The sequence below is a fragment of the Cyprinodon variegatus genome, unplaced genomic scaffold (assembly GCF_000732505.1).
Source record: "Cyprinodon variegatus isolate N-32 unplaced genomic scaffold, C_variegatus-1.0 Scaffold87, whole genome shotgun sequence".
Classification (NCBI taxonomy): domain Eukaryota; kingdom Metazoa; phylum Chordata; class Actinopteri; order Cyprinodontiformes; family Cyprinodontidae; genus Cyprinodon; species Cyprinodon variegatus.
Window position 1 is genome coordinate 1,550,392 of NW_015150540.1, and position 26,368 is coordinate 1,576,759.

At 39.1% G+C, this 26,368-nt stretch overlaps 3 protein-coding genes across 11 annotated transcripts in view; 2 read left to right on the top strand and 1 right to left on the bottom strand.

Annotated features, from left to right (window-relative positions):
- The window catches only part of uhrf1bp1 (UHRF1 binding protein 1), a 27,127-nt gene extending 10,702 nt beyond the window's left edge, over positions 1 to 16,425 (top strand). Inside the window, exons 10-21 of the mRNA XM_015373468.1 lie at positions 2,557 to 2,727; positions 2,983 to 3,128; positions 3,943 to 4,084; positions 4,851 to 5,044; positions 5,156 to 6,384; positions 7,885 to 8,057; positions 8,138 to 8,277; positions 9,768 to 9,918; positions 10,758 to 11,017; positions 12,452 to 12,560; positions 12,708 to 12,799; positions 13,323 to 16,425. Coding sequence (XP_015228954.1) covers positions 2,557 to 2,727; positions 2,983 to 3,128; positions 3,943 to 4,084; positions 4,851 to 5,044; positions 5,156 to 6,384; positions 7,885 to 8,057; positions 8,138 to 8,277; positions 9,768 to 9,918; positions 10,758 to 11,017; positions 12,452 to 12,560; positions 12,708 to 12,799; positions 13,323 to 13,439 — 2,924 coding nt within the window. The 3' untranslated portion in view covers positions 13,440 to 16,425. The remainder of the gene's footprint in view (positions 1 to 2,556; positions 2,728 to 2,982; positions 3,129 to 3,942; positions 4,085 to 4,850; positions 5,045 to 5,155; positions 6,385 to 7,884; positions 8,058 to 8,137; positions 8,278 to 9,767; positions 9,919 to 10,757; positions 11,018 to 12,451; positions 12,561 to 12,707; positions 12,800 to 13,322) is intronic.
- Positions 16,426 to 16,828: 403 nt separating this feature from the next.
- On the bottom strand, positions 16,829 to 19,993 carry taf11 (TATA-box binding protein associated factor 11). The gene is made up of 5 exons (XM_015373479.1): positions 19,449 to 19,993; positions 17,506 to 17,642; positions 17,296 to 17,383; positions 17,121 to 17,217; positions 16,829 to 17,020 (listed from the first exon to the last, which is right to left on the bottom strand). The coding sequence occupies exons 1-5, from the start codon at positions 19,608 to 19,610 to the stop codon at positions 16,890 to 16,892; spliced, it is 615 nt and encodes a 204-aa protein (XP_015228965.1). The 5' UTR covers positions 19,611 to 19,993; the 3' UTR covers positions 16,829 to 16,889.
- A 1,701-nt stretch (positions 19,994 to 21,694) lies between these two features.
- The window catches only part of anks1a (ankyrin repeat and sterile alpha motif domain containing 1A), a 76,099-nt gene continuing 71,425 nt past the window's right edge, over positions 21,695 to 26,368 (top strand). For all 9 annotated transcript variants that reach the window (XM_015373474.1, XM_015373469.1, XM_015373472.1 and 6 more), the window contains exons 1-2: positions 21,695 to 21,928; positions 22,028 to 22,237. In XM_015373474.1, coding sequence (XP_015228960.1) covers positions 22,062 to 22,237 — 176 coding nt within the window. In that variant the 5' untranslated portion in view covers positions 21,695 to 21,928; positions 22,028 to 22,061. The remainder of the gene's footprint in view (positions 21,929 to 22,027; positions 22,238 to 26,368) is intronic.

Consider the following 26,368-nt stretch of genomic DNA (forward strand, 5'->3'; position numbering starts at 1 on the left):
GGGGTGGGGGGCTGAGAGGGGGAACAGATTTATTCAGGCCATGCGTGCCGCAGAACGCTGTCTTTGGCGCATTCCTGTGGCTTGCCAGGGTCCCGCCGGTTACCTGTCTTCCCAGGTCCCAGGCGGTTACCTATAGAACTGCCTTTATCTCTGTGGAAAGATAGGAGCCACATTGGGGAAAATTGAGGCAGGTGGCAGGAAGGAGAGGAGAGTATCATTATATGAGCAGAGTGGGATCAGTGAGAGTTCAATAAAGAGACAGCTCTGGGGAAAAAAACTGTTCTTTAGTCTGCTGGTCCTGGTCCGGAGCCATCTGAAACGCCTGCCGGAGGGCAGGAGAGAAAACAATCTGTGGGCTGAATGAGAAGAGTCTTTAAGGATGCTGCAAGCTTGATGTAGCTGTTGCAGATCCTTGCGCTCTGCTATAGAACAGCTCCCATACCACACTGTTGCACAGTTGGTTAGGATGCTTTCTATTGCACAGTGATAGAAGTTCACCAGGATAGTCGAGGAGACCTAATTCTTCCTCATTGTGCTTAGGAAGAAGAGGCACTGGTGAACATTTGTAACCAGGCAGGAGGTGTTGGTTAGCCAGGACATGTCCGGCGAGATGTGGATCCCCAGAAACTTGAAACTGGAGACACACTCAACAGCCATTCCATTGATCTGGATGGTGTTGTGCGTGCCTCTTGACTCTTTTCTGAAGTCCATGATGAGCTCCATGGTTTTGGTGGTGTTGAGGAGCTGGTTATTATCAGTGCATCATGTGGCTAGGTGCTTGATCTCCTCTCTGTAGTCGTAGGTGAAGAGGGAGTAGAGAAACAGGCATAGCACACGGCCCTGTGGTACACCAGTGTTGAGTGTAATGGACGTGGAGCACTTGGAGCCTGATTGGACATTCTGGTGTCTGTTGGTCAAAAAGTTCAAAATCTAGTTGCACATGGAGGTGTTGATGCCCAGGTCTCGAAGTTTGGTTTATAACTTAGCCAGAATGACAGTGTGGAATGCTGAGCTAAAGTCAACAAACAGCATGAGTGCATAAATGTTCTTATTGTTCAAATACGTGAGCACAGAGTGCAGTGCCATGGAAACTGCATCCTCTGTGCTCCTATTGCTACGGTAGGCAAACTGGTGAGAGTCCAGTGTGGATGGTAACGAGTCTTTTAGGGGTGCCAGGACAAGCCGCTCAAAGCACTTCATTACGATGTGTGTGAGCGCTACAGGGCAGAAGTCATTAATGGAAATTCGGGCTGGAGTGTTTTGGCACTCGCACAATGAAAGTGCATTTAAAGCATTTTGGTACAGCTGCTTGGGCAAGAGACAGGTTGAAAATGTCTGTAAAAAAGTACACGTCCAGGGATGTTATCTGGTCTAGCAGCCTTATGCATGCTGATCCTGCTCAGTGCATTGAAGACATCTTTGGAGGAAAGTGATTGGTGGGTGGTTAGCTGAAGATTTGAGCTAGGTGGCAGTTTTCTGTTGTCTCTTTCAAAGCGAGCATAGAACTCATTCAGCTCATTCAGGAAGTCGACATCATTAGCTATGGGGGTGGAGTGAGTGGGTTTATAGTCACTGATGGCCTGAATGCCCTGCTGCATGCGTCAGGGATCAGCATTGGGACAGTGTCCCTCTATCTTAAGCTTGTAGAAGTACTTGGTCCCTTTGATGCCCCTTTTCAGATTTGTTCTGGCTGTGCTGTACTGTAGGCTTGTGCATCCCCTGATCTGAAGGCAAGATTGCTTGTCTTCAATACAAGTCACGCCTTCTTGTTCATCCATGGCTTCTAATTTGGGTATGTGGTGATCTGTTTCTGGGTTGTGTCATTGTCAATGGTGGTATTAATATAATCTAGTACAGAAGAGTTGTGAGCATCAATGTCCCTGTGAGAGTCACTGGTGGCTTGAGATGCAAACATACTCCAGTCTGTGTGTAGAAACCTTTCCTGAAGTGATGAATCTGCTTCCGCAAGCCACACCGTGATGGTCTTCACTGATGGCTTCACACGATTGATGAGAGGTACATGTTTGGGGATGAGAAACAAAAAAAACTGATCTGACTGTTCCAGATGGGGGAGGAGTTTTGCGACGTACACATGCACACGGACTACACACGCAATTTGATTGTTCTGTGTGCAGATTCAATACCATGAGACCCCCAATATATCTCAAGTATGAGTTCATGCTCCTTTTCTGTGCTCATAGCTGATGGTTTGCTCTTAATCCACCTCTAGATGCTCTACTGCTCGTTTGTGGGCCTGTTTCTGTGCTCTCATGTCAACTTTTGTTACTGAGATTGGAACCAACCTCAGAAAGTAAAGCAGCCTTTGATCGGCTACTTTTCAGGAAATCCCACCTCTTGAGACTCTTCATTTTTCATAGTTGTGAATACTAAAGTTATGCAATGCATCTAGGATAATAGCTAATGTCAAGAGTAGAATTCTAACTTTATATATAACGGTAGTCTCTGTGATAAACTGACACCTTAGGCTCCATTTTCCACAGTTAGATGGATAATGGGGCCAAATCATATCTACTCCTGTCTTTTGCTCTCTTTCAGCTGACGGATGTCGACACTGGGAACGCTACAGTGGAGCTATGGAGGCACAGGCCCAGTGGGCGGGAAAACTGCTGCAGGAATATCAGAGAAGAGCTGAGGCCTGTGGGTTTCCAGGGCCATATGCTGAAGGGCCCCATCCAGCCAAGGACTCTTCTGCGAAGTCTGCCAAGGGTACGACTACAGAATTATTCCAAACGTTTCTTCTTTTCATATCTGATCAATGTAAAATTAAAGCTGCTGATAGGAAGAAATCGTTTTATTTAGTCTCTGTTCTCTGAAGGTTTTGACTTTTGGTGTCACTTTATCCGATAATCGGTTGGCTCCTCCCAATTTTAGTTATAATTAGAATTATACCAGGTATTGAGCTCATTTAATCAATCTACTTAAATACTAGCTAATTATCTTCTCTCCATCTCCAAACTTTAGATGGCCAGACTAGCCCCAAGATGAACTTGTCTGATAAGGAGCCTGCAACCAGCAGGAACTCAATAACGGCTTCTTTGAATTCAATCCTGAAGAAGCTGCGCTCTAACTGTGTGGTGATCAGAATGGACGACCTGGACATTCACCAGGCAAGCTTTTGTCACAAACTGATCGATACACGTGAGACACGGACGGATGTTAATACCAACCTCATAAAATCAATAAATAAATCCCACAATGGGGTTTGAGGAAGTTTGATTCCCGTGGTTACGGGTAAAAAAACTTTGTTCGACTTCAACTGACAGAAGAGATGAGTTGAAAATGTGCCTTTTTTCAGGGGAGGGAAAATTGTGCTGCTCTTCAGTCTCTTCCCTAATAGTGGTGCTCCACTTGCAGCATATAAATATTGTCCAATCAGCAGGCTTAAAGGCATTTAGCTGACTGTGTATACCCATGGATCAAACCTCTTCTTAAGAGAAGCATTGGGCTGTTTTTTCTGTGAACTTTGCAATTCAGTGGAAACACGTGTAACAGTAGTGGGTTTAAAGGACCGCATAATAACTATTTTCATTTCCTTTATTCTTAACTGCATTACAAGTATGTGACTCGGGGGAATAAAACTGACAATCTGGCACCTGTAACTGATGAAACCCCTAACAGCCATACTGAGTTATGCAATCTGACTGCTTCTGCTTTTTCAGTTGTGAATCCGTCACAACTTTCATCACGAATAAGCATGAAAAAGGTTATTTAGGTTGTCTGAACTTTTTGTTCCTCATATAAAGAAAGAAAGCAATACGCAGGGGAAAATATGCCTGGTTTTCACTCTTTGTTTCTGAGAGGAACTCTTAGATCTTCATACTCAGGTGTTTGAATTATTTGTGTGATTTATCTTATCTGTTGTCTGACACTGACAAATCCCATTAATTATCTTAAATAATGACCTAATCTTTCTTCATGTAGGTGTCTACTAGGAGCCGTCACAATAAGAAGACTCATTCTTTAATATCCTGCAACCGGAAAGCTCTGCATTTGCCTGATAATATACCAGGAGTTCATCTGCAATTTACAGAGTATTTTTTTCCTGACAACTCCAGTTTACCAGGTACCTGAACACCTCTCTTCATATTGCTATTATTTCTGGTAGTATGCACAGAAGGGATTTAATGGAATACTCATTTTCATATTAGATTTTTTTAAATAATTTGTTTTCTGGTTTGTATTCGGAAATGCTTATTAATTGATGTTTTCTATAATTTGTTTTTTTACGTAAGTTCTGACCTTACGATGATAAGGTCTTTAAAGGCTCTTAAAAAGTCTTAAACTTATCAATCCAACTGCAGCTAATCTTAGATTTCATTTAGGTGCAGCCTAGAGTTATTCATTCATTTTTTTATTTTTTTATTCCTTTATCATTTTTTTATTAATATATGTGTATGCCGGCACATTGAAAACTTTCCTGTTACACCATCTAACACTACTTCATATTTCTGTATTTAGTTACATTAGGGATGAAACGAGACATTTTATAAGCTGGTGTAACTCTTTTATCTAGCATTATAGAAAGGGATGAATTTTAATGTGTGACAAAAATCTGAAGTCGGATTTGTCTGTCTGGAGTTTAAAATAAAGTTGAAAGATACAAAATTTTTTCAAAAAAAAAAAAAATTTTTTATTACAAAAAGGTTATTGTAGCTTTTTCTGGATGTGTGCTTGTTTGAAATTGAAAAAGATTTAAAATATTTGTTCCTTCCTGGTTTCATTTATTAATGTGACAAAAACCTGACATTGTACCAGGGCTGTGTGCAGCTCTGCCAGCGGCTGTATTCTTCAGAATTGCATCTGAATGGTGCCTCTGTTTTTCCTGTCAGTGCCCACTTCAAACCTGTATGTCCAGTTGAATGGCCTCCAGCTATGTGTGGATGCTGCCAGCTTGCTGTGGATCAATCTGTTCTCCAGGGGTCTTCTGCAGACCTTGGATCAGGTCAAAGCGTTTTACCATTTGCAAGACAGTAAAAAGGCTGAAGAGCATGTTGACATCCGGATGGATGCAGCTCATCTTAAGGTAGACATTTACTGTTTTCCATTGAATCTAGTAGATTTAACTCTCTCTTCACATAGCTTCTTTTGATCTGATGAAAAGTCTGAGGATCTTAAGTTTTACGTCTTTTTATAGATGATTATTCCTCTGGATTCCTCGATACTGGACCATCCTGAGCGTCCACAGTCACTTTCTGTAATAGTCCCTCAAATGGCTCTCAGCAACACTCGCCACTGTCCTCATGGCTCCACAGCGGACCTCAGCAGTACATATGAGAGATTTTCTGGGTGTTCTTTCTTCCAGTCAATGCCACCTTGTCCTTACCCCAGAGATCAGAGTGCCTTCCACCCCATTCCGTCCACCTTTCTGTGGCACTTCCAGGAACTTGATCCTCAGCCTCTAGACAGGAGGCAGCTCCGCAACCAGGATATCTGGGCTCTCAGTCTGTCCCGTGTTACGCTGGGTTTTGACGGAGCTCGGCGATTCCCCAAAGGAAGAACTCAACCGTTTGTTGAGCCATTTGCCATGTCAGTGTGGATGTGCCAGCCCTCTGCCTTTAAAATGGAATCTCAATCCGCCCCATCTGGTTCTGACAGTGTTCACCGAATTTCCACAGAGGAGGAGCCTCATCCGGAGGACTCTCTTGCTTCTTTCCACTTCCTGGCCCACACCATAAGCCCACTAAAGATGTGGCTCAATCACTACCAATATGTCGCCCTGCTGAGGATGAAGGATGCCATGGTTCGGCTGGGAGCAGAGTTGAGTCAGGATCTACACGGTAATAAACAAACTCATGGCCCGAAGACCAGACCGCCCTCAGTTTGTCTTGCTCTTCTGATGGACTCAATGGAGCTGGGTCTGCTTCTGCCTCCAACTTTCGCTGCACCAGAGGAAGAGGTTCCCCAGACTCCAGAAACGGACAGCCCAAGCCTAACAGACTCTGACGTTTCCCCAACTCATCACTCTGCTGATGGCATCCTGGAGGACGGTGGTTTAGAAAATGGCATCTCTACGATCAACACAGCTGCTGCTGAATTCGATCAGGACAATCAAGACGGTGTGGTCGAGCAGGCCTATGAGGCTGTAGAAGAAGAAGAGGAGGACGGATTGACGGCGAAGGAGGAAACTCCTGGTTTGTCACCTCCTCTCTCACCTGGACCCTCCCCAGTTATCTCCCGCGAATCATCTACCTTTAGCCTAGAGGGCGAACTGTCGAGTGCAATCAGCGTCACCAAGGATGCAACCAAAGATGCCATCAGTGCCTCGCTGGATCTAACCAAAGGGGCATTCTCCTTGACAAAAGATGCCTTCAGCATGCTGAGCCGTGGCTCTGGCATGAGTAAATTGTTCAGTCCACAGGCAAGGTGGGTTCTCTCATACTGAGTTTTCCACAGCTATTTACACGGATTTTTTAAATATATGAAGCGAAAAGTTATAACCACAGACTTAACTGAATGTATCTCACATTTTATGATTGGTTAAAAAAATTTAAAATGAATCAAAAGAAGCATAATTTAAGGTTTTAATATTTTTGATCAACTTCTTCATTTTCTGTACCTTCCTGAACCTATATTGTATTAAACCTATATGTTGTTTTTGTAAAACTTGCTGCAATTGGTGTGGCAGCAGCTGTCGATAACTCCTGATGGTTTGCCAGCAACTGACCAATTGGGGATCGAGATTTTTTTTTTTCTGAAGTGGAACTGGAAAGTGCACCCTGACAGAATTGCCTGAATTTGGCATTGGAAGGTATAGTGGACATGGAAATGTCCACTGAAAAAGACTAGATGTCAGAGGGAACTATGCAATACTCAAAAGTAGACAAACAAGTCTTCAGTTTTTTGTCATAATTACATTGCTTGCTTATGTTTAGCTTGAAAAAAGCTTATGTTTCTTACTGTCATTAATTACAAACACGTTTGGTTATAAACTGTATTCAAGGCAGAGCAATCTTACAGTTCTTGTCACGCAATTTATGGCAACATTACTTATCATGCTTTGCAGATTCACTTTGGCCTAACGCTCCTTCAAATAGGATAAAGTTTGGTCAGATTGATGGAGAGCATCTTTATTGGTGCATTTTAGGACTTAGTAAGATGTGCGTTTGCACTCCTGCTTATACATTAATATACTTTATCTGATTCCTTCCATTGTAGGAAGGCTCTATGTTTAGTTATGGTATCCCGTTGGAAGGTTAACCTCCACCCCAGGCTTGTATCTTTTGAAGGTTTACCTCTTCCAGTCAACTTAGACCAGCATCCTGTCTCTGCTGTATAGAATACATCCCCTTAGCATGACACTTCCATCACCATTTTAAACAGCATCAGCAGGACTTTGTATGGATTCTCTTCACATTTGCTTTCTTACTGCCACTTTTGCACACAGGGTAGATTAGTGGATACAGTACAGGTTCTCCTCGAGGTTGATTCTCCTATTTATGGTTTGGTTCTCTGTAACCCTTTCAGAGTCACCATCTCTGCTGCCTCGATAATGGCTAAAATAGGGCTCTCAGTTTGTCAAAGCTTAGGATTAAATGTCTGCAAATTTCTCTGAATTATCCATTTAGTGTCCTCTTTGATCATTAAAATGCTTTCTGTTGTTTAACAAGTTTCTGAAACCTTCACAAAACATATGTAATCACATTAGATCTAAGTATTTTGCAATCTATGGGACTTTTGAAGATAGATAGTCACTCTGGATGTTAAGAGGTATCCAAGGTAATAGAATAAAGACTGCAGCTAAAGTTTTGTGGTTTAATGGCAACAATAAAAGTTGAAATGGTTTTGTGATACACTGCATTATTTTTAACTCTCCCTGCTTTTGGCAGGGCTGTAATGATGGCGGTTCTGTGTGTGTGTTCTCAGGGAACAGAATCCCCGTTCAGAGGAGTCGTCTCCTTCTCTACGACACCAGTCCTTGAAGCTTTCACACTCCCAGCAATCCTTTGATAGTGCCATCTTGGATGGCAGCCTCCCTGATGAGAATCTGTCTATAGACAGTGATTTTAGTGACAACTTTGTTGTTCTAATAGACTCAGGTGTTTAGATGATGCTAAGATTTTGAAACGTATCCGAGTGACACAGGTGATACAGGCTTACATTTGTATTTTGCTTCTAGAATCAGGTTTGGAGTCTTTGCGCCCGAACAACACACCTGGAGGCAGCCGTGGAAGCCCGGCTCCAGGCACAGATGGCGGCTCGTCGGCTGATCTCAGCAGCTCCCTCTCTCAGAGCACCGAGGATGTGTCTCAGGACATGGTGAGGTACTTTTATCACATAGAAAAATGTCAATATTGTGTCAAACCTGTGGCTAACTTCAGAATGGACATTTAGGTAAACATTAACAGAGGTGTACATATAAAAACAGTATATTGCTGAAGGTTAATAAATGACAGTGACATCCCAATCTTTATTATGCCAACCTTTGCAGCTATATGATCCCTTTTTAAGAATGCTTTGCACAAGAGTTTGTATTCAAAGTAGCTTTTGTGTGTTTAAAGTACTATTGTTCCAACCACATCAGACACCGTTTCTTGAGGAGATGGTCTGGTTCAGGCTGAGGTCAGAACTCTGTGCAGTTGAGTTCATTTCTTCAACTTCAACGCTGCTCATCCATGTCTTAATAGGCATTTCTTTCTGCACGGGTACACAGTGCTCTTGAAATAGGAAAGAGCCATCTCCAATCTAAAGCTACCAAGTTAAGACTATCTTTAGTGTTTTGTTTCTCTTTTAAAATGGTCATTTAGATGTCCTGTAACTGGAACAATGGGGCTAAAGCCAGCTTGTAAAAACACGTTCAAACCACAATCTCCTCTGCACCGAACCTTACATGTGAGACAAGGTTTTCCGGCAATAGTTAAACCCAGAGTCATTCATGACTCAAAAAAAGGCCTCCCCTGCTCTAGGGTAGCAGGCTTGACAACACAGGAAGTTTTACAACACCAGCATTTTGCTCTGGATTTGCTAAGCTCTCCTCTGTTATTCCTGTTATTGCTCTGTCTAAGCACTGTTCTTCAGCTAATCTCAAGGTTTGTAGCTGTGGACATTGCAGAAAGTTGCTGATCTCTGTACAGCTTTGTGTCTCTGGCCAAGGATTCACCGTGTAGATGTTATGGCGGCCTGGTGGACCTAGTCCATTCAGAAGTTGGTCACGTGACACAAGACATTTAAACTAACCTTTGATTAACCAAGGGAAATTATTCATGCTTTGAATTAATTTTTTAAGCTGGGATCGCTGACATGTGAAGCTGTATGCGAAGCCCTCGCTCTGATTTTATATAGTCTACCACTTCATGGACAAGTTGCTATTGTTTCCACTCATTTAACATGTAATAATAGGTGACTGTGGAATATTTAGATGCAGGAAAGATGAATAAATATACTTATTACACAGGTGGTATGTTATCATGGAACCATACTGGAATTCACTGAGCTCCTGAGAGCGAATCATTTCTTTCACAACTCTTTTTTTTTTTTTTTTTTCACAACTCTCTAAAAGAAACTGTTGGTATGCCCAGATGCTGGGTATCATAATCTCTTTCCTGGAAATCATTTTGGCAATGTAGTGTATTTGAGCCAGAGTATGCAATTTCAGCCCTGAAATTTCAGCTCGGAAGAGCAAATCATGACGCGCTGTGTGTGTAAGGTGTCACAAGCACTGTACTTCAAAGTTAATAAAAATAACAAGGGTCATTAGCAATGTACATGTTTTGGAGCATCCATGTGACTTCTAATGAGCTGAATTACAGTCCTCAGTGTTGCTTCTTATCCTGAGTGGGACAGCTTGTACCGTGGAGGTACAAGGAGAAGACCAAATTATCGCTGTCCAGGCGCAGAATCTGACCCCTGTCCAGATGGGAAACATCAGACAGTCAGACATTCTGGCTGGTCTCCTGCAAGGTAACCTGAATTATCATGATCTTCCAGTCCTTGTTAAAAAATCCTTGTTAAAGATCAACCTTCTGGTACTTCCTTGTTTGTTTATACTCTTTGTGAAATTGTCTAAAAGCTTAGTTATAGTTCCGCCTTGGGGGGGTCTTACAGGTCTCTGTAGACCGCACGGACACCTGGATAAGAGCTGCAGGTGTTCATATGCTGGCATTGGTGCATTATTTTCTGGGGGGAAAAAAACGTGACTGTTCTCAACATACCTGTTGGAAATGTAGGAAATGAGAAAAACAAAAAATAAAAAAGATTCGCCCCACCTAACTTTTATGTTTCTTTTTATGTTTGTTGTTTTGCTTTTCTGTTATTCTTACCTCTGGCACAGTCCCTCCCAAGGTAGCGTGATCAGGCTGCCGACAGCATGGGTGGCCTGTACACAGGAACGGTTGAAATGCATCACTGTTGAAATGCGCAAGCTCGTGCCCTCTGCTATGCTCCAAGTGTAAACCCAGCTTTGATAGCTGCGTCACGACAGGCTTAAAATATATAACAGATGTAACATCGGCCCATATTTGGGTGTTAAACAATGCTGTGTGATACTACATAACTTTTTTAGCTAATCAGGTGGCACATTATTTTTGGCTTGACAACATATTTAGTGCATCTCATAGAAAATGACTGTTTTCTTCAGTTTTATGCAGCCGTTTAGTGCAGGTGATGCAGCTAGCCTTGAATAAGCCAAAGCTAACGTTCTCTTGTATAAACAGACTTCAGTTTATTTAAATGGTTGGATCTGAAGGGTAAACCGATTGTGGCCTCAGTTTAAATCTGCATCTGCACCTTTGTTTCTGCAGTTGACCTGGCTCAGAGGGAAGGCATGCAGGGTTCCAGGAACTCTCCAGCTTTCTCTTTGCGTGCAGAAATGGGTCCGTCTGCCGCTCAGCGCTCCACTCTGGATGAGTCTCTGGGGTTTCTGGATGTGAGACTTCAGGACTGCCAGGCAGAGTTGTTGGCCTCAACTGTAACCAACATCGGCCCTTTTCTTGAAGATGAGTTCAGTGTGGATGGTCAGCCTGTAAGGTTACACTTGTCCAACGTCACTGTAACTTTAAAGGTGGGTCAGCTAATTTTATCATGAAGTGTTTATCAAATCCAAAGTATTCATATACATGTGGAATTAATTGTTGGTAGCCCTTGTTTAGCTTGAATCTAATAAAAGTGATAATAGAAAATAAAATAAACAAATGAAAGTTAAACATTGCTTTAATTAACCATATTTTAACAGAATGATTTTAAATGATAAGTAAATAAAACAGGCCTCTCAGCAGGTATTTTGGTCCATGCCTCATAAGCAAACTGCTCCAGTTGTCTCATGTTTGATGGGTGTCTTTTCCAAACATCCTGTTTCGTCTCTTTCCAAAGATGCTCAATAGGATTTAGGTCAGGGCTTATAGAAGGTCACTTCAGAATAGTCCCATATTTTCCTCATAGCCATTCCTGTGTTTTAGGTCATTATCCTTTTAAAGATCCATGACCTTCTACTGACTCCAACCTTCTGACACTGAGCATCACATTTCTCTATAGAATTCCTTGATAGTCTTTAGATTTCCTTGAACCCTGCAGAGATTTAAGACACCCTCTGCCAGATGAAGCAAAGCAGACTGAACATAATAATGACTCCTCATGTTTAACAGTAGGGACATTGTCCCTTTCTTGATTTTCCCCTCTGTGAGCATAGAGCTGATTAACTTTGGTAAAAAGTTCAATTTCTGTCTCATGTGTCCGTAGGACATTCTCCCAGAAGCTTTGTGGCTTACCATCGTATAGTTTGGTAAACTTCAGTCTGGCTTTTTATGATTTGTTTTAAACAGTGTCCTCCTCATTCGTCTCCCATTAATTCCATTTTGCCCCAAACGATTACGGATGGTTCGATCTCACACTGATTTTCCATGAGCTTTAAGTTCACCTTTAATCTCTATGGATGTTTTTTCCGGGGGTCTTTAGTTACAACTTATATCTGGCTCTCTGATTGTTAGTTTTCCCCTTAATGCTACGTCCAGAGAGGTTGGCTAAAGTCTGATGGAGCTAAAATTTCTGAATATGTTCAACTGTAGTTGCAGGAACATCAAGGTGCTCGGAGATTGTCTCATAGCCTTAAATATGCTAATCTGTAATTGTATTTCTAATCTCCTGACAACTCTTTCCTTCACTTTCTTTGGTCCATGTTGACACTCGTGATGCTAATTAGTGGACGCACCTTGTTTTAACATGTCGCTTTGGTAACATTATTTGTCTTTTCTTGTATCATTTTTGTCAAATTCATTTTTCATTTTGTCGATTATTTAAATTTATCATTAGTTTTAGATTCAATGTATTTCTGTAACCATTGTGGGTTTTTTCTTTCATTAAACAAGACAGACAATTTTGCCCACATGTCGATACCTCAACAATTTTGTGTATTTAACTGTTTTATTTTCTGAATATTCCCAGCCTGTTAATGGATTAAAGGACTTTCTGCATTGATGTTTTTTTGTTTGTTTTTTATTAGGACGATGGACCCAGAATCTACCCCACTGCTCCACAACCTGTCCCTGCCAAATTCATTATAGAGCAGATGCTGCTCCAGCGAAGTGATGATGGCATCATGAGAATCAAAGGTGAAGATTAAAAAAACCCCAGCAGAATGTGTGATTTAGATTTTTCAAAAAAAGAGGAACCTGGAAAGAACTAACGATGTAATCTAAAGTCACACCTTTTCAGAAAGATGAATAGAAAAGCCTCATACATATTCTTTCTTATTTCAGCTGAAAGTGCAGACACTAATTCTTCAGCAGATGTTCCTGCTGCTGGCATTGACAGGTTTAATGGCACCGACTTTGTACAACAGCAAAGTGAGGTAAGGAGGAAAAAAGAAGATGGAGTAAAGTACAGCAGAATCCCGTTAGTCTGTAATGCATTAAAAAGCGGGGCAGTTGACACCACAATGCAGACATGGCTGCAGGGGCACAGCCTAAATGAATGTAATTATTGTGTCTTAGAATGGCCCAAACTCCAAATTTAAATTAACTTTAAATTAGTGTTCATTACATTTAAATCAGTTTGTGCTTTTTCTAAAACAAATGCAAGCAAAATGTGGTTTTACAAGGTTTTAAAGGGAAATAATACAAATGTATTCCATACATTTCATTGTTAAAATCTATCAAGCTTCTTTTCACTTTGTCATTTATGAACTACTTTATGTTGAGGCTACTATATAAAAGCTGATTTTGACTACATTTGAAACAGTTAATGTGCTTATATGGGATCTTATTGTTTAGTAATGATTTCTGGTTATTAAGGAGTAAAATTTGAATCTGCATACTTTTAAGCATGAAGTCGGAGCATAAGCTGTTACTAATCCAACAATGATGTCTTTGTAGGGAGGGACACTGGAGAGCCAGCTCTGTGACACCCAGGCAGCCCTCACACAGGCCCTCAGTGAGAGAGAGCGCCTCCTCCTGGAAGTAAGGAAGTACAACCCCACATTTACACTCTGATCCACTTAGACTCTGCCCCCTGATCCCAGCTGCTGTGGAGGAATGCTGATGGGATGTATCAGATTTGGAAGCTCATTTAGATCATTTCTAAAGATGGATTCAAGAAAACAAGAGGTTAATCCAAACCCGTGTCCTCATATCACCTATAACTGACTCAAATAGTCCAAGCCATTACGAACCCCCCTTGTAGCCGTCACTAGAAAACCGGGGTTTATCAAGTTAACTTTTAGGTAAAATAATGTTCTTTTTCTAAGCATTAGGATACTTATTACTGTTGTGCTTAACTAGTTTATTCTGGTTTTTATCTAAAACAAATCAGGATGGACTGGTGAAGTCATTGTGTGGGTTCAGTGTAAAACAAAGCATGCGACAAAATCAAGCTTTAAATCTTTCCACTTAGTTATTGTGTGTTATGGATATGTTGCACAGTCACTGCCAGTCACACTGCATGCTTAGTGAGCACCACTAATTCAATAGGAAATGTAGCTTTTTTTTATCGATGGTTTTACTGCTGGACTTATCACTGTAATTAACTTTGGTTTGGTGTAAAATTAGACAGACATGTCGCTTTTTTTTGACGTTTTGGTTTAAAGTTTTGTCAAAGGTAGAGGAAAAAAATGCACTTTTTTTATTTAGAAACCAAACTTCCACTTCTTAATGGGAGGTTTAAATCATCTAAAATGTCCCCTTTTTTTATAGGTTCGTCACCAGGTTGGTTTATTTTCAGTGTTATTTTATTTTTTTGTATTTGAAGAGTTTCTTTTTTACTGTGAAACGATGTCCTCTGTTGGTGAACGGCCACTTAGGATGGCACGCCTTACCGTCTCTCTTACTCGTTTTAGAGAACATTGTACGCAGAGTTAAATCATTTGGTCTAAAAATAATATATATATGTATGGAACCTGGATGGGTTTTTGTATAATTTTACTTGAATTTATTTTTTATTCTTTAGTTTTGTTTTCTTTCAAAACAAAATTGATTGTTGATTATCAAAAGCCGTACTGATGACGTGAAGATTTTCCAATTAACTACAATCGTTTTTCTTTTTAGCTTAGATTTGTTGCCAATCTAGTTCCCTGTGGAAAACCTCATACAAGCATGAAATTCCAAGTGACTGCTCTATGTTTATGTAACACCGTTGTTTTGTTTGTGTTAGATAAAAAAAAAAACAACTTTATCAGTTTATTCAGTTTTTGGTTTAATCAGGGCTTTTGTTTTGGTAAAAATGTTTTCTTTTTTACTCAGTTTGTAGCAGCAGCATATCTGTACATGGGAGACCTCTGGTGGCAGAGCCATGTCATTTAAAATATTTCAGCTAAATTACATTGGAAGCTACAGTTGCATCTCATTACACTAGAATATCATTGAAAATTGTTTTTATTTCAGCATCAGTTTTTAAAAGCTTCTGTTATATTGATTTATTGAATGGGGTGAGTTAGCTTTAATTATTTATTTATGTTCATTTCAGCTTGCAGCTAATGAAATCCCCAAAATTCTACAGTAGTTTTAAGGAAGTTGGAATATCACAACAGAATAAAATTATCATATCTGCATTTTTTGAGCTATAAAATCATTTTTAAAAACAATAAATGCAAAGTAAGTTATTTCCAGGCTCTGTACAGTATCAGGAGTCAGTGCTGGGTCAGGACTCCTTTTGCAGTGTTTGCATCAGTGAAGTGAGGAGCAAAACAATCAGCCTTGGTTTGTGTGGAGTAGGGTGTATATCCAGGTGGAGATTCTGGTCATCAGAGAAAAGAACAGAGTGCTCCAAAACTTCCTGGTACAGAGCTGGACTGACTTAGTGTTTGATTAAATGCAAATGGAGCAAAGTCAGAACCACCTGTGGAAATGTACCCACACCACTCTTTCGACTCAAGGAAGTTAATTTACAAATGAAATAAAAGAGAAATTTAATCTGGTATTTTACCTCTGTAGCTCAGGTAAGGAGTTTCTGAAGCCATCTATGGTTCAGGAGTTTCAAAATTTAAGGAACGCATCAAATATGCTTAAGATAAGTAACTGAAATAGATGAACACAGATGAATCAGTGTTATTCTAGCTTGGGATGCATCTGAGTAGCAGACGGATATTAATGCTTAAAGAACACTGTTGTGAATCAGAGCAATAGAGAGAGACTAGTTTCTCATAAAACCCATCAAAAAGAACATGCTGAGTATTTTCTAAGTATTTTCTAAGGTGTAACATGTCTGAAATAACTACCTATGTGTCATAATCTTGTATTCTACACTCTGCATGCAGACTCAAAACTACTTCAAAAGTTGTTGTACTAAAGCATATGTACTACTTATTTACCTCAATACATGTGATCTTTTACTAGCTTTTAGTGTTTTAGTTTCTGCATGGCCTTAATGGACAGAGACGTTCCATGCTGGATGCAACATGTAGCTCTGAAGTTCCCACTTCTGCTCCGACCTTGATGGTTAGTAGCATCTGTTTTAATTTAATGAAAGAGTTTTGATTTAAATTTCCATGCAAGAGATGCAAACAGAGGGAGACTGATTACAGGATGTACTGTCAAGCTGAGACGCATGTGTTGAAGTGAGTTTTGTGACGTTTATGCTTTGTGAATTACTTGTGCGGTTAACCCACTGAATTTTGCACTTGTCTTGATGTGAATCACTTCCAAAATGAATGCATACGAGTCATTGTGGATATGTTTTTAGTGGTGCTAATGGTTTTTGTATGGTATTCACTCTATTGAGACTAATATATAACTGGTTCTGTGAACCAAAGAGAGAATGTTGACAAGAATTTAAGACTTAATAAATTGCTGAACACATTTTTGTTGGGTCTTTTATTTTATTTCATTCAACCATATGAAAAAAAATTAGGTAGTCCAATGCTCAACAAATCTGCCCATGACAAACTTTAGTCTATGGTCATATATAAAAGAAAAATTCTACTAAAATTCCACTCTGAACACAGGATGAAAGGTGGTGACAGTATCATGCTATGGGGTGGCTTGAACCAAGGCCACAAAGGACCGGAGATCCAGCATGTTCAGGCATTATAGTGGAAAAGTCAAAGTCCAGCGTTGGATCCAATCCGACAGAAAAACAAAAATCTGTGGAAACCTAAAGATGTCCTCACATATTTTATTTATACTTGATATCTAATTAAATGGAACTTAATATACCTTTTAGCTTGTAACAAAATGAACAAGTTTCAAACCCATATATCAGGGTCTAATCTAACAGCCAAACATTTATTAAAGAAATTAAAACCAATTTACAGTACAAAACTTAAATGATAAAAAAAAATAAAACTAACACCTTAAGCTTTCCCAGTGTGTCTAGTCTGTCCTCGCTCTGTCAGTGATTGTGAACAGCCACTGCATTGTGGAAACAGCTTTCTTAGCAGGTTTTTTTCCGCACAATAAGACAGTTTTTAACATTGCAAATGTCCTTGCTCATTCTGCGGCATGATCAGCTCAGTGGAACAGGATGTGCTTGCACTTTGTGTTGGGAATCTGATCTCGACTCTTCAGCCTCCTAACTGCTTCTCTCAGGTGTTTAGGCTGAAGTGGGGGGGTATCTCCCCACTTCTCACAAACATCCAAAGCTGTAAAATAAAAACATTGGCAAAGAAAATATATGGATTGACCTGTTGTGTGTATTAGATCGGATTATTTGTTTTGTTAAAAAGAGAAACATCCACTAACCTTCTTCAACAATCTCCCCAACAAAAACCTTGGAGATACCAGACATGGCAATGACCACATTTTGGGAAACAGATGAACCAGTTATGGACTGGATCAGCTGAAATAAGCAGATAACAAAGCAGTCATAAGAAACAGGTTTGACATTTGGAAATAAATCTGTTTCTAACCAGCTCACCCTCTTAATAGCAGCCTTTGGGAAGGCAGAGCGTCTGTACATCTCATAGCGATTGAGCTGCTCTTCAGAAAAGGATGACACCAAAACCCTAAAAGATGCAGATGATGGAAAAAAGGTACAAATTATCAAAAACAATTATTTGATGTGTGTAAAAATATAGGCTCATTTAGTTTTTTTTAAATATATAACCAGGTAAAATGTCAGCCTTACTGCATCTTCTGTATTTCATCCTCATCGACCTTGTGGCGCTTCTCTTTCTTCTTTTCTGGCTCCACCTTCAGACGTTTAGAGGAAGGCTGACCAGAGGTTCCCTCTTCCTCATCATCCGCTGCTGTGGCTTCACCTTCCTTTAGAGTCCAAGAAAAATCATGTCAGATGGAGACAGTAACAGTGGGATTCCTTTAGTAAAACCAGACAATTTATCAGTTTATGTATCTCCTTATGACCCTTCTGTGTCTCTGTGCCCTGCTTAGCTGCCCTAATCCAGTCTAAGCTACCGGTATTACATATTTACAGAAGGTCTATGTTGCAAGGATTAGAAATAGTAGATTTTGCAAAGTTCTAACTGCAACTACCACACAATAACTATCAATCTACAGTATGTAATGGGTTAGCTTCATCTGGATTTTGGATCAAATACAGCAGCGTGTCATCAGAATAACAGTGGAAGTTAATCTCATGGTGTTTGTTAATTCTACAAATTGGGAGAAAATATATAGTAAAGAGAATTGGCCGTACCACTGATCCCTGTGGTACTCCACAGTTAATCCTGGAGCATAAGGATGATTTACCATTAACAGCTGAAATTTGATTTTGCCTTTTTAAAAGAATATGATGGACTGTCTCAAATGCAAAATGCAAATGCTACAGTAGATTATCTGAAACCTAAAACAACCATCATCAGTTTGGAGGACATCATGGAGTCGTTTTTTTTTTATTATACAAACAAGTTGGATGTGTTTGGGAAAAAATAACCCTTTTCACATCATTATTAAATTAAAACCTGCTTTGTCAGGGCAAGATCTTGAAGAAAATGCATGATTTTATGAAAATCTTTTGAATTTATCAAAATTTATACTGAATTTAGTAACAGCAGCTCTAAAAAAAACAAACTGTCCTTTCTTTAAAGGCTGCTGATATGTACATAAAGATATTTATAAATACTTCTTTTAAATGTTAGTTATTTAAGTGGCCAAAATATATTTGGGGGCCAGGCTTTCAATATCAATCATGCAATAAAAAAAAACAAAAAAAAAAACAAACAATTTATCTTTACAAAAAAATATATATATTTCTGAGTTCTAATGTCTTGGTTTTATTCCTAATCTGTCTGGTTTGTTAGATCATTAATACACCAAATTTAAGTCCACATGAAGCATTTCCTTTGCTTTTTTTGTCAAATGGGATTTTCCGTAAAAGTTTAAAAAACAATCCACTGGACTTGGTTTCCAAGATTTGAAGACGTTTCGCTTCCCCTCCAGGAAGCTTTCTCGATTCAAATGTCTGCATTGAGAATTGAGAAAGCTTCCTGGAGGGGAAGCGAAACGTCTTCAAATCTTGGAAACCAAGTCAGTGGATTGTTTTTTAAACTTTTACGGAATGACTATGACCTGGATGACTGAGAATCTTCATCAGCAAAAGGGATTTTGTTCCTTTACAGCCCTTTGGTTTACTGCATCTGGTATAAATTTGATTTATACCTAAACGATAGAAATTTTAAACATTTGTATCTTAATTTTTGGGTTGAATGCATCTATCAAGTTGAATTTTACTAAAGAAAGGCAAAACATTATGTTTTCTTTGTCTAGGTGGGGTGTTTTGTTAGACACTGTTTTTCATGATTTGCTTCCTCAGAATAAGACTTAAGGTTTCTTTTTTAATAACCTACTGAACTCTATAAATATGATCAGTCTTTTTTAATACTTTATATTATTCTCAGATCAAAAGTGGCTGTGAAAAACTCCCTCTCATCACTAGAGCTGTCAAACCTTACTCTTGTTCTTTGTGATGATTAACACTGGATCCTGAGATTACATTATTCACTGTATGTCTCCTTTCTCTAATTCCAGATATCTCATTTAAATGTACATCAATATATGAAGTATTTTCCTTACTATTCTGATTGCCTTCGTTTGAGAAACTCTTTAACTTACAGCGTTTAAATCTTTTGGATGATCCTGCGTGGACGGCTCTTTGGTGTCATCTGCTGAAGACTCCGGAACATTTTCTGTTTGCTCCGTCTTCGGATCATCCTCGTTAGTAAAATCCTCTTTTTCAAGTGAATTCTCCGTCTTTATCCGTGCAGGGTCCGCCATTACCCCTCAGATCTTTCTTCCAGAGTTCAGTTACTGAACACAAACATGTTCTTTTAAATCACGTGAGAGAGAAAGGCAGCAAAGCGCTGAAGAACTGGTCGTGTTACTTGAAGCTTTTAATTTAGAACGAACTTTAACGTTCTGCTATGAACTAAGCAATGAGCTAACTATTAGCTGCCGAATGCTGCTGTTGTGTGGCTGATGCTAACACTGGATATATAAAAAATATCAATCCGCTTTGATGCAAAAACACACCTAATCGATACAATCGATAGATGACGTCGTCAATAAGTGTGAAAAACAGTAAAAACAATGGGTTACAAATTGTCATTTACCATACGCTAACTGTTTTCTTGCTCCATTATTTTTGGTAAAGTTATGCTGTTTAGCAAACTACCTATTTACTGCATTACCGCCACCATGCGGACTGGAGAGTAACTACATTCTGAAATAGAGTAGAATAAAAAGGAAGCAATTCAAGAAACATAAACATATGAGGATGTTAAATATGTGCAACAAATTGTCCCCTGAATATTTTAATTCACTAAAACTTAAACATAAATAATAAATAAATAAATAAATACTAAAAATGATTATTTTCCCTTAGCTCATACCTACAAAACAAGAAAAATATTGTAAGGAATAGCATTAAAATAGCAGTTATGTATCATTAATAATTTTAATAATGTGGTAAAATTAATCAAAATATCGTTCTTTGGTAAAGTTGAATAAATTATAAAACAAAACGTAATCAATGAATACATATATTTCTAGGCTTTCCTCTGTATTTTCATAATTTTGTCACTGTCGCTGTTAATTTTCCTTAAACTGTGGATTTAATTTTCTCTTTACAGAATAGATACCTATGCACCAGCCGTTTACCCCACAACAATGAAAATAAAATGCACATCTCACAAAACAAAGATTCTCATTTTGAAATTTTAGAAAGAAAAAATAAATAGACCCAAAAAAAAAGAATAAACACATGTCTGGAAAATATAAGTTTTGTTTTTTCCTTTCTAGATAAGTATAGCTAACTCCATTGCTCTGTTCCCCATTCTAAAAAAAAAAAAAAAAAAAAAAAAAAAAAAAAAAAAAAGAATATCTAAATGTCTAATTGGTTGTTAAATGTAACAATAAATGTCCTCATTTACTCTCTATTTCCTGTATGTCAGATGTAAGCTAAGAAAAACAAAATCAGAGTGAGATTTGAAATTATATCTAGGGCCTTCACATTAGCATGTTGGTTCTAATTACTTTGGCTCTAAATATTAAGAGTCAGTCCTCAGGATTTCTGATCTTAAACTGTAAACAAGGTCTGCATGAAGACCACAGCCTTAGAAATTTAGATCTCTTTTTGGCTTAACTATAAGTTTAATGTTAAAAAACAAACAAAATAATATGTTAATTACTAACTTGTAATTCTGCTGTTTTTCTGCATTTTTTTTATTTATTTTATTCTTAGAAAAACATGTCGAGCTTTGTATGTATTTGTCTGATATGATTTGTAACTCAGTAATTAAGTTGAATTTTTTTATTTCTAATTAAGTAATTTCTTGGTAAATTTTCTTTCTTAAAAAAAATAAGAAAAAAAATAATATATATACATTTTCAGTAAAGTAAGAGGACGTATATGGAGGACCTCCTCCATAGAAGTATTGCCTCTGATTGGCTATAGTTTATGACTGCTTTATCTTTTTAATAAGTTATTTGAATATCTTCTCTTCATTTGTATACGAGTCAATTCAAATGTTTTTTCTTACTTCCCGATATCGCTGTCGTGTCGTTAGTCATTTAACTTTTGTTAAATTTAATTGTTTATTATTATTTTTTAGTAAATTAAAGAGTCTTGTTGAAGGTCTCATTAAAATAACTATAACAGATAACGCTCATTGTTAGGTGTGGATATGTGTTGCTGTCACAACGAGAGGCTTGCAACTGCAGATCTACAACTCATCAGGATGGGCGCGTTCCAAACTAACTGACCGTATTGTATGAGTCAGCGGGGGCGCCATCTTGCTTTAACCCATCCTTACTCTTTGGAAAGCAGCGAGGGGCGGCGGTGGCCCGGGCTGCATTTGTGTGCGTCTGAAGGGTTTCATTGGAGATGAAGAAAGAAAGGGCAGTTTCAAGGAAGTGACGGACTACCCTCGGAAGACTGGTCAGAGGAAGTTTGCTTGATAATGGTGCTGTGCTGCTGAGCGAAACTTTTCCCTCTTGAGTCGTGGATCGGGACGGAAGGATCCATCAGGACGGCCGGGGGAGGGGGGAAGCTTTGGTTCCCTCGCTCCATCTGAAGCTCCGAGTAATAAGTTGAGGTATGGAGAGAGACAGAGAGTCTCACAGAGGAATTTCATTCCCTACAACCAACCAACCCCCCTCCCCTTCTCTATTTCCTCCCCCTTCTCTCCCCACAGCCTCCTGTGATTTTTTTTCTTCCACGGATTAGCGATGGGGAAGGAGCAGGAGCTCGTGGACGCAGCGCGCACCGGGAACCTCGCCGTGGTGGAGAAGCTTTTATCCGGGAAACGGCAGACCGCAGGCGGCTCTGGGAGCGCAGGAAGCGGCGGCAGTAGCAGCAGCAGCAGCCACGGAGCGTCCTCCCATCCGCTGTCCAGTCTGCTCAGGTAGGCTGTGGGATAGGAGGCATTGTTCCTGTCAAACACCGCCTTCTCTTTCCAATGTTTGCATTTCAAATTCTCAGGATTTATATCAACAGGAATGTTTCCTTTTGTCAAAACAAACCCAACCTGTGCAGGAAAAAAATCAGTGACAGGACTCTTTGTTTGTCTGCTGTTCTAACAATACATAAACAATCCTTTGCAAAACTTCCACCCAATTGGCTTTAATAAACAAAAAGTGGAGAATGGTTATGAAGTGGAAGAATAACCATATATGGTTTTATCCCTCTGTCATTCTTAAACAGGGTTGACTTGTGTGATTAAAGTTCATTATAAATGGCACCTCTCTAAAGGCAAAGAGTTGAGCATCATACATGAGGAAGATTTGGGAAATCATGGCATCCTGGAAGCAGAGGCGTAACCAGGAAATCTTTGTCAGGGTGGCCAGACAATAACCAATATACACTGAGCAGTGGCGGTTCTAGAACAAATGTACCAGGGGGCCAGGAGGTGGCCGGCGTGTTTTCATGGGGGCACGGGAAAAAAAGCATGGAATAAAAACAGGGAAAGGAATTCAAATATATTAAGATATCTGCATAAATTGAGATTTCTATTAAAATAGGTTTAATTAAATTTCTATGCCTTATTAGGTCAATATACATTCATCATTTGGCAATTTTACATATTTCTGACTTAATTTTAGTGAAAATTACCGTTTTCTATAAAATCTGAATTAGAACTCAAGAAAAACTGATAAATTCAGCTGTAAAAATTAGAGGTTTTTTTTCATTTGTTTTGAAAAAAACATAGCAGATGAAAACTGGGATCCCCTCTCAATACCACTGAAGCTATCACCTTGTTGTTTTTAAATAATTAGCAAAACAGAATTTGTAAACCTATCAGTGACCATGTCTCTTTGGTGCATATCATCATTAGAATTTCTTTGAGTATTATGACTTCAGTGCAGGGGCCATAACAGGGGCCAGGACATTGTCTACATGGGGCACTGGCCTCTGTTGGGCCCTGTCTAGAACTGCCCATGACCCTGAGAGGGGGGCTAAAGCGGATCGGCACCAGAACCTCAGGGTCAATCTACACTGTTCCAACAGGAAAATTAATGAGCAAAACATCCATATTTTCTAAATAAAGACAAACTATACTTTCCTTCAGCCTTTGCTAACAAATAGAAGCATATATTTAAACCCCCCTAATTTCTAGGGAAAAAACACGTATAGTGGATAAAATTCATCTGGGGCGTAAATCTTTTCCATCATCATTACTTACCTACTTGTATCAATAATTATTCTGCATAACATTGATATTTACAAGCACTAATATCTACATAAATTGATAATTTAATAATTTTTTATTAAATTAGTTATTTATCTATGATTTCACTGAAGACTCCTAGATAACTTGCAGAGACACATAATTTTCTCTTTACCCCTTATAACATAAAATCTAGTTCTGAAAAGAGCATGAATTCTGTATTTATCATCTTTGATGTTAGTATATTGATGTGTTTAATTAACCACAAAAAATTCAAATGTTTTGAATATTTTGAATATTCCACTACAGAGGGGAACAAATGGTAGGGGTGGCCACAGGGGTGGCCATTGATTGGCTAAGGGTGGCGATGGACACCCCTGGCCCCCCATCTTTCTCCGCCCCTGCCTGGAAGAAAAACCCGTTTAAGTTATAAAAATGTGGTAAAAAAGTCTTATTTTCCTTCCATTCCCTGTGCTTTGTGGTGTTCTAACACTGTAACCCCACCCCCACCATTATGGCAAAAGGTAGAATAGATCATTTTGTAAGGCTCTATACATTGTTTTGCAAATTTGACCTAAAAAAACCATCAAAACATCTCCATCTCTTGATGCATAATTGATTGCTTACACACTGTCTGGACTTTTATAGGCTTTAATGAGGGTGGAATACAAATCTAGTTATCAGATTAGATTTATTCAACCATTTGGAAACTTTTCATCAACAGCCAGTTGCAGTGCAAAGCCTATGAGTGGGTGTAAGCTCTGAAAATGTCTCCTTCAGCTGTGGTCAGTCTTTAGTGAAACACACATGTTTGATGTGGGTTTCAACATCCAGATTTGCTGTTTGAGGTAAAAGATTTATTTTAGCTGTTATTTTAGCCATTTAGTGTAGGGGAATCTGGACATGGAGAGGTTTTTATATAAAAATGCAGCCATAGCATATGTGTTCATTTTTACATATGTTGGTTTTAAGGGCAGGGATATAAACAGACAACTGAGGTGTCATTTTGTCCTGCGGATTCTATAGAAATACGCCCATGCAGCCATTTAGTTCTATGATGTTTGGATTTTCTTTGGAAACAACCAAAAATCATTAGAGTACATCTTTACTGTTTTCTAGATTGACATTTTTGGGCCAGGGGAAATTGGTTAGACTGTGTCTGCAAACAATAGTTTATTTTATTTTTAAGTATTGCTGTTTATAAAATGAATTAAATTTATGACTTTGTGTTTGAATCTGAATCAGTGTTTTGTAGATTTGTCTGCATTGCTGGAAGATGAACCTCCACCTGTATTTAGCGACATCCATCTTCCCATCAGAGCAGCTTCCCTCATCCTGCTACAGAATAACGTCCCTACCGCATGATGTCATCAGGCTGATGTTTAGTTTTAGCCTTCTGCCAAACAGCATTTTCCATGAGCTCCTAAAAGGTTTAGCTTTGATCTCTTCTGATCAGAGCCCCAGCTTCCAGGGCTGCTGTGGTTTTCATTGAGCAACATTACAATATTATTAGAGTCGATGGTTCATTGTAGTTCTGACAGATTCTCCAATCTGAGTGAGACGGTTAGCTGCAGCTCATCTGGTGGGCTTAAGCCACTGACACCTTGCTCCGACCCTTCAAAATAAAACCCAATGTTACACATCATAACTTGACCTTTTTCAGGTAATGAAATATCCTGTGACCCAGAATGTATTGTGACTGAAGGAGTTGCTGTTATAGGCCAGTCTACAAGAACAAACCCTAACTTGAAAGGACTTATACATTAACTGGTTTTTTAATTCAGATGTCTAAAAACATCAGAAACTTTGCTCTTGAAACCCTTTTTTATTTGTAACTAGCTACATGGTAGAGAAATGATTTAAACCAATTGTTTGATCACCTGAAAAAAGGATTAGAAACTGAGATGTAATAAGTTTTTTGCATTGGGGAGTTTGCATAAAACAAGTGTTATTATACAGGAGGTCTCCAAGCTGCAGTCATACACCCCTGACCTGAGCTTTGGATCTCTACCATTGACCTCTTTGCTGCTTTCCTAATGCCTCTTCATGTGGGCAGCCATTTTTCAGTTGGTAACAGCTGTGCTTTACTCTTTTACTGATGATTAACCTAATTATGCCTTAAACGTTTTCTTTTCCTTGACCTGTCTGGTGCTTTTTATTTGTCTCTGTGATGCTGTGATCTATCTAGTGTTCACACAATGACTCCATTTACCTGTTTGTGGGCCTCCATGGGCAGAGATTAAAGATGTCCGTGTGTCTATTTCTTAAATGTTTTTATATCCTGCTGCTATTTTTTTGTCATTTTAGTTGTGAACTACTTTGCCTTTGTAATTACATGTAATGCTAATGAAATACACTCAAGCCTCTGGTTGTAATTACATAAAATGTGAAGGCAAACTTTTTTTTTTTTTTTTTCGTTGTGACAGACAATGAAGCCTTCTAATACTACAGGTGTTGTAGCACTGTGAGGGTTGTCTCTTAAACGTAAGTAGGGCAGGGAACCTTTATCTAAGGCTGAAGTGTTGAAGCAAACCTCCACGTGATGCATCAATGCGTTACTAATGTGCAGACTCCATAGCATACTTAGGGTAATTACATTAAACTCTTCTAATCGGAAATCCATTTCACAAATGTCAAGGCTGGCTCCGTCTCTCACTCTCTGATCTGAGAGCAGGCTGCAGAGTCCATTGTGTCATCTGCTTTGTCTTGAGCAATCAATGTTTGGCAATGGGAACTCTGGGAAATAATTGGCCAGACTGTGCAGGAAGTGCATAAACCACTGGTTAATAAAAAAAAGAATAAAAACACCTTTTGCCTGTGGGCACCTGATCTTATTGGACATATGAAGAGCCCTGACCACAGAGGAGA

What these genes read in the sequence shown, in the direction of transcription:
- taf11 (XM_015373479.1), bottom strand. Translation starts at nt 19,610, where the DNA reads ATGGCGGACCCTGCACGGATAAAGACGGAGAATTCACTTGAAAAAGAG. An exon ending in ATCCAAAAGATTTAAACGCT is followed by an intron (nt 17,643 to 19,448) that starts GTAAGTTAAAGA and finishes TGGACTCTAAAG; the next exon opens with GAAGGTGAAGCCACAGCAGC. An exon ending in GATGAAATACAGAAGATGCA is followed by an intron (nt 17,384 to 17,505) that starts GTAAGGCTGACA and finishes TGCATCTTTTAG; the next exon opens with GGTTTTGGTGTCATCCTTTT.